General features: G+C 58.1%; 1 protein-coding gene across 1 annotated transcript in view; it reads left to right on the forward strand.

Moving 5' to 3' along the window:
* The window catches only part of SOX10 (SRY-box 10), an 8,177-nt gene extending 1,259 nt beyond the window's left edge, over positions 1–6,918 (forward strand). Inside the window, exons 2-3 of the mRNA XM_015559830.1 lie at positions 1,022–1,444; positions 3,702–6,918. Of these exons, the coding sequence (XP_015415316.1) occupies positions 1,022–1,444; positions 3,702–4,405 (1,127 nt within the window). The 3' untranslated portion in view covers positions 4,406–6,918. The remainder of the gene's footprint in view (positions 1–1,021; positions 1,445–3,701) is intronic.
* Positions 6,919–7,243: the final 325 nt, after the last annotated feature.

A 7,243-nucleotide genomic window follows, 5' to 3' on the forward strand; every position in this document is an offset into this window, starting at 1 on the left:
CCTGGTATGACCACCCCCTCCCATCCCGGGTGGGAGGGCTCAGCCTTCTGCTGACTAGGGGAAGAGGACGCCCATTGGGGGTGGGGTGGGGGCTGAGAGCGCGCCTTTGGGCAGAGAACAGAGCTGCTCCCAAAGTCCCTTATGTCTAGGACTCCCCTCAGCACCCTCTGCAGGGTACCCCATTCTGCCCTCCTCCCTCTGGGGCACCAGAGCTCCCTCTACCCTCTGTCAGCCTGGCTGAGGAGACAGGGTCTCCCCCAGGAGGCAGGGAAGGGCTCACATCCTGCCCTCGCCCCAGCCACTGCAATGAGCAAAGTCAGTGTTCCAGAGCTGAGCCGGGCCCTCCCCAGGGCCTGTGCAGCCGCCCCAACAAGCAGCATAAGGGCAGCACCTATGTCTCAAGCGCCAGCCCCCACCCCAGGCCTGGTGCCAAGCGCTTCACATCCGTGATCTTGGCCAGCCCCACACCTGGTGAAGTGGGCACTGTCACCTGGTTCTGTTGGTGAGGAAACTCAGGCTCAGGCAGTGACCTGCCCACTCTCACAGCTAGTAAGTAGCAGAGGCCGGGCTCCTCCCCCTCGCACGCTTCTCGGCTTGTGCACCTCTAGTCCCAGGGAGCTCCCCCCTGACGAAGTAGCAAACCCCACTTGGACAGCTTTTTGAATATATATTTTTTTTATTGATTTCAGAGAGGAAGGGAGAGGGAGAGAGAGATAGAAACATCAACGATGAGAGGGAAGCATCGATCGGCTGCCTCCTGCACGCTCCCCACTGGGATGGAGCCTGCAACCCAGGCATGTGCCCTGACTGGGAATTGAACCATGATCACCTGGTTCATAGGTCGATGCTCAACCACTGAGCCGCACCGGCCAGGCTAGACAGCTTTGATGGGAGACAGTCTTTCCTTTCCTTGAACTGATGTCTGCCCCTCCTAAGCTCTGTTTCTACTTCTGACTCTGTCCCAAGGGCTACCAGGCTGACCGCTCTTATACCCCAACCTCCTGAGAGATGTGGGGGTGAGGTCACCGCCCTCTGAGCCTGGGGTTCCTTGGGCCTCACGTCTTCCAGTCTGTAAACCAAAGGGCAGCTCCCGCGCTGGGCGCCCACCCTCAGGCCTCAGTTCTTCCAGGGAAGACGCTCACGGTGGCCCCTTCTCTGTCTCCCCATGGCCCCCCCAGGCTGCTGAATGAGAGCGACAAGCGCCCCTTCATTGAGGAGGCCGAGCGGCTCCGGATGCAGCACAAGAAGGACCACCCGGATTACAAGTACCAGCCGAGGAGACGGAAGAACGGGAAGGCGGCGCAGGGGGAGTCGGAGTGCCCCGGCGCGGAGGCCGAGCAGGGCGGGGCCGCCATCCAGGCCCACTACAAGAGCGCCCACCTGGACCACCGGCACCCGGGAGAGGGCTCTCCGATGTCGGACGGGAACCCTGAGCACCCCTCAGGTGAACACTGGGCTGGGGGCTAGGGTGGGTGTGATGCTGAGCTGTGGGTGGGGGAGCTGGTGTGGGGAGAGGTGAAGGCTGGATGGGTGGCGTGAGACCCTGACACTCCACGACAGCCCTGTGCCCTGAGCAGGGCTTGCCAGGCTGTGTGGTCACTCCAGCTGGGTGCAGGGGCCCAGGTGCCAGGGAAGGCAGTGGGTAAGATGGCTCTGCAGATGGAGGGGGCACTGCTGCTGAGGGAAGGGCCAGTTAAGGGGCCCTGGGGTGAGCTACAACAAGAAAAGGCGGGACTGGATGGTTTGAGAACCGGGAGAGCAGATAGAAAAGAGAGCGTTGCCTCTCCCACCTCCCGGTCTGATGGGGAGACAGACAGCAGGGCCTGTGACACTGAGCGCATGCCATGCAAGGGCCTGTCAGGCCATCCTGTTTCATTGTCATTCATGAGAACACTAACATTAACTGAGCACCTACGGTGTGCCAGGCACTGTGCCAACTGCCTTGTGTGTCTGCTCATTCGATCGTTCTAAACGGGGAGGCTCAGAGCTCAGATGAGGTTCATTACACTCCCTGGAAGGTGAGAAAACTGAGGTGATGGGCCCCACGGCTGAGGTCTGAGCCCAGGCTCTCTGGCTCCGGGGCCTCTGCAGGCACCACGGCTGCCTCGCTTGGGCTCACAGGAAGTCAGAGCTCTGCTCTTAGAAGCTATGTCCCGAGTCCACATTTGATCCAGGCCCGGGAGCAGACACTCAGGAACCAGGGTGTAGGACAGCGATGGCGAACCTATGGCACGCGTGTCAGAGGTCACACGCGAACTCATTTTTTTGGTTGATTTTTCTTTGTTAAATGGCACTTAAATATATAAAATAAACATCAAAAGTATAAGTCTTTGTTTTACTATGGTTGCAAATATCAAAAAATTTCTATATGTGACACGGCATCAGAGTTAAGTTAGGGTTTTTCAGAATGCTGACACGCCGAGCTCAGGAGGTTCGCCATCACTGGTGTAGGAGGAGCAGGAGCATACGTGCCTGAGGTATAGGGAGAAGCAAGTGCATGCACAGCCACCCAAGACGCAGCGGGGCATGACCTCTAGGGAGGGGTCACCCACCATCTGCTCAGTTGGGTCTCCAGAAGCATCCAGCCCCGCCAGACTCCGGGCCAGGAGGGCTTCAGGATGGAGGCCGGGCTTTACTGATAAGGAAACTGGTTAGGAGAAGACAGGGGTCTGCCCAGGGTCACATGGCAAGTGACCCAGCCCTCCCTCTGGTCTGATGGACGGGGCACAGGCCTGCCCTGCAGGAGCTCCTATCTCTCTGTGATGGGACCTCCCGTCCCGTCATCCTCCCACACACGTACACACGCACGCACACGCACAAACACACACCCCCAGAAAGAAGACCCTGGGCCGTGAGAAGCACCACCTCAGACTGTAACCGTGGGCTTGGGCTTTTTCTCAGCCTTCAAGGCCCAGCTCAGCCCTTCCCTCAGTGAGACCTTCGCCAGACCCCCAGGGCAGGGTGCGTGGCTGCCGCTGGCCCGAGCCCCTGCGTGCCCGTCAGCACGGCACTGCTGCAGCTGCCACATGTGGGTCTCGGGATCTCCCCAAGCCTCTGAGCTGGTGAAGACAGCGACCCATTTTACTGATGCTTATGTCCCCTCTACCTGGCACCGTGCCCCTAAGTGTTTGCCGAATAGACATGTGAATGTGAAGTGGACAAAGGAACAGGGTGGAGAAAGTCTGGAGACACTGCCAGGGGGCTGGCTCAGCGGGAAGGTTTCCGGGAGGAAGGGGTTGGAGGGAACACTGCTGTCCGGGGAGGAGGCACAGGCCAGCCAGCAAACATGACGGGGAGTCAGGAGAGAGGTCAGCGAGGACAGCAGCCGGCAGGCGGCTGAATGGAGGGCAGGGCCCCCCTGGGCTCAGCAGCTAAGGAGCCGAGGGCCAGGAAGGCAGCCACCTCAGCTGATGGGAGGAAACTTTCCAACGGGAAAGGTCTTTCAAAAGGAGGCAGCCTTTCCAGGGGGGAGGCAGGGAGGCAGGACCCACCCGTAAGGCTGGGGGACTTCAGGAACCACTAGAGAGCAACCCAAGACCGTGACATAAATCAATGCCAACCCAGACTGCCCAGGCCTGTAAGACGTACAAGGCACGCAGGGTCAGCCCTCAGGTCCTGGAGACCCCTTCTCTGAGGGTGAACTACCAGCATCTAGAAGCCTCTGACCTGGTTTCCTGCTTCTCTGTCTTCCTCCCACTCAGGCCAGAGCCATGGCCCCCCTACCCCTCCGACCACCCCAAAGACAGAGCTGCAGTCGGGGAAGGCAGACCCCAAGCGGGACGGGCGCTCCATGGGGGAGGGCGGAAAGCCTCACATCGACTTCGGCAACGTAGACATCGGGGAGATCAGCCACGAGGTAATGTCCAACATGGAAACCTTCGATGTGGCTGAGTTGGACCAGTATCTGCCACCCAACGGGCACCCGGGCCACGTGGGCAGCTACTCAGCAGCTGGCTATGGGCTGGGCAGCGCCCTGGCTGTGGCCAGTGGACACTCCGCCTGGATCTCCAAGCCGCCAGGCGTGGCTCTGCCCACGGTCTCGCCACCTGGTGTGGATACCAAAGCCCAGGTGAAGACGGAGACCGCGGGGCCCCAGGGGCCCCCGCACTACAGCGACCAGCCGTCCACCTCGCAGATCGCCTACACCTCCCTCAGCCTGCCCCACTACGGCTCCGCCTTCCCCTCCATCTCCCGCCCCCAGTTTGACTACTCTGACCATCAGCCCTCAGGACCCTACTACGGCCATTCAGGCCAGGCCTCCGGCCTCTACTCGGCCTTCTCCTACATGGGGCCCTCACAGCGGCCCCTCTACACGGCCATCTCTGATCCCAGCCCCTCAGGGCCCCAATCCCACAGCCCCACACACTGGGAGCAGCCAGTATATACGACGCTGTCCCGACCTTAAAGGGGCCCTGTCACATCCCCCCAGCCCCTGGCTAGTATGCCCTTCCCAAGCCCTCGCACCCAGTTCCTGGCCCATCTCCGTCCTGGTGGTGGCTGGGGAGGAGGCGGCAGAGGCTGACAGCTGAGGGGAGGCTTTCTGTCGGGCTCACTGCCTTTGATGACCCCACCCCATTCTGTCCGGGCTCAGCCCAGGCAAAGCCCTAAACTAGGCTGGGCCAAGGAGGAGGAGGTTGGTTTTTGCCCCTAGACTGGACCATGAGGGACTGCACCTTCCCCCCAGGATGACCCTCCATCCCAGGACCTGAGAAGGACCCGCTCACCCTCTGGGAGGGGGAAGCGCCCAGGGTCGGATGGGAATCGGAGGCCTTGCCATTCCTGTGACTGTGTTTCCTCTTTCGTGTTGAACGAGGGGTCTGACATAACCCATGCCACCTGTGCCACGTGCCGAAGGTCAAGGCCATCCCTGCATCAGTGCCTGGAGTGGGCTATGTCTGCCCCTTGGGGGCTGGGGACAGCTTTGAACAGCCTCCGAGAGTGTGGAGGTGGGTGGGGGCTCAGTGGGAGGTATCCCCCCAGTTTCCCCTTCCCTCCTGAACACAGAAAGGAATCAACTTAGAGACCCCAGATCCAGTTCTATGCCAACAGCCTGAGTTTTCATCTAATCGGAAAGAGGGCCCCAGGGCCTCCTCCACTACAGCCTCCCAGACCTTGAGGCACATCCTGGAGGTGAGGAAAGGACTGGAGACAATTCACAGAGCCTTCCTCCTGGCTCTCCGCCAGCTCCCTCCCCCCTCACCAGGCTCTGTGGCCCCTGCTCTCGGCCCCACTCCTGGGCTCCCAGAGAGCTATGCTGCTCGTGCCCAAACCCTTGGCTCCAGGAGGACAAGGGGCCCAGCACCAGGTTGCTAGCAGCAGCTGAAGACACTAAACTCCTGCCATGTACATTCTGCCCTGGCCTCTGCCCTTTGCTTCCCAGTGGTATCTGAATAAAGTATGTAGCTCTGTCTGCCCCTATGTTCCTGTTCTGCAGCCCCCACAATCCACATGTAACTCATTACTACCCCCTTATTTATCTCAGTAGCTCCCCACCCCCCTAGGTTCTCCAGCTCCTATTAACTCTGCATTAAGTATTCCCTGTAATAAAAGTAAAGGTTCCAGCTACCTGCTTGGTGGGCCTGACCTGGCCTGTCTCTTGGTCTCTTCTCCCTGCACCTGTGCTTCCTCACACTTCCTGGAAGTAGCTAGGGGTGGAATGCAAAGGACAGCTAACCCAAAGGTCTCCTCTCTGCCTAGGAAGAGGGGGCCTCGCAGTGGGTCAGTGTGCTCAGGGGCTGGGGCCTCAGATGGGAGCTCTTCCCCCAGGCCAGCTGTGCCCACCCTACAGCAGCCCCTCTGTTTACCCAGCAGAGGAGAGGGAGCTTGCATAGAATTCAAGAGACAGGGACTTGAGAGGCGGGTCAGGCCTGACTTCCTGGTGTCTGGCTGCCCAGTCCTTTAGGATGTGATGCTGGGCCTTCTCTCTCTGCGCACGCGCGCACACACACACACACACCCGCATATACACACACATAAACACACACTGGCCCAATCCAGGATCTAGCCAACCTTCACGGCAGCTGCCTGTGTCTGAGGGTAAACCCAGGATGGCCGGCGTGCAATCTAACCTTTCAGTGCTTCCTCCCTCAGACTCTTTCCTCAGCTGAATTCCAAGCTGTGCTGGGGGCAGGAGCCAGGGGAGCAGGGGAAATCCTTTCACCACATGCTCCACTGATGGCTGGCTCCAATGGCTGAAGTCTTCCTTACTCCCAGCTAATAATAACACTAATAGCTATCACTTACGGAGTGCTCCCTGGCCAAGTGCTTTATGTCATTCAAGCCTATGAGGGAGGAGATCCAGTCTTTGTCCCCAGTTTCCAGATGGGCAAACTGAAGCTTTGAGGTTCATGCTAAGAAGTGCTGATGCTCTTAACCGTCATCTCTTCCATCTGCCCAGCATCTACAGGCCCTGCTTTCACTTTTAATCTGAAGTGATGCTTTTTCCACTGCTCCAGACCGGCACCTCAGCTCCCTAACCCACCTCTCACCTCCTAGTCAGGACCTGGGGTGGGGTGGGGCGGGGAGGGGTGGGGTAGAGCGTGCCAAGACCTAGCCCAGTCCTCCAGGGTGGCCAGACTCCCATCCGGAAACTGCATCATGTGAGCTCTTAGGCAACCTCACCAAAACTGCTGGCTCCGTGAAGCTCCGTGGTAGCTGCGAACCCCTGTTCTCCTGAACAGTATCTGCTGCCAAGTCAGATCGCCCCAAACTGTATGTAAGATGTCTTCGGGTATTTTGTTGTTGTAGATAAAAGCAGGATTTTATACTGATCTTTAACAGATTTCATCTTGTTGGAATTGACCATTTCCCACCTACGTTAAACATTTTGGAATCCTGAATACAACTTACTAGCTCTCCTTCTGTATCTGCAAACCTGAATATCCTATTCAAGTCACTAATAAAAAAGGTTGAAATGAAGAGAAGCAGGCCCTGTGAATCCACTAAATCCTTCATTAGTTCTGTCACTACACTCTTAAGGAAAGACTGGCAATCGATTCTGAATCTATTATCACCACGAAGTCCACACTTCATCACAGTACAGACCGCCTGGTGCCTTGCTATAACAAGATTTGCTGTAGCCGCCGACCTTCCAGACCAGCCACCACCGAAAACATTGGGTAATATTCTGAGAAACCCTATGCCAGCCTTGGGATCTCTTCATGACCTAAGTGTTTTCCAATAAGCAGTAACCGATTCTAGGTATGAGTCCGGGATCAATCGGTGCTAACCTTACGTGCTCGTC

This window comes from Myotis davidii, unplaced genomic scaffold (genome assembly GCF_000327345.1).
Source record: "Myotis davidii unplaced genomic scaffold, ASM32734v1 scaffold514, whole genome shotgun sequence".
Taxonomy (NCBI): Eukaryota; Metazoa; Chordata; class Mammalia; order Chiroptera; family Vespertilionidae; genus Myotis; species Myotis davidii.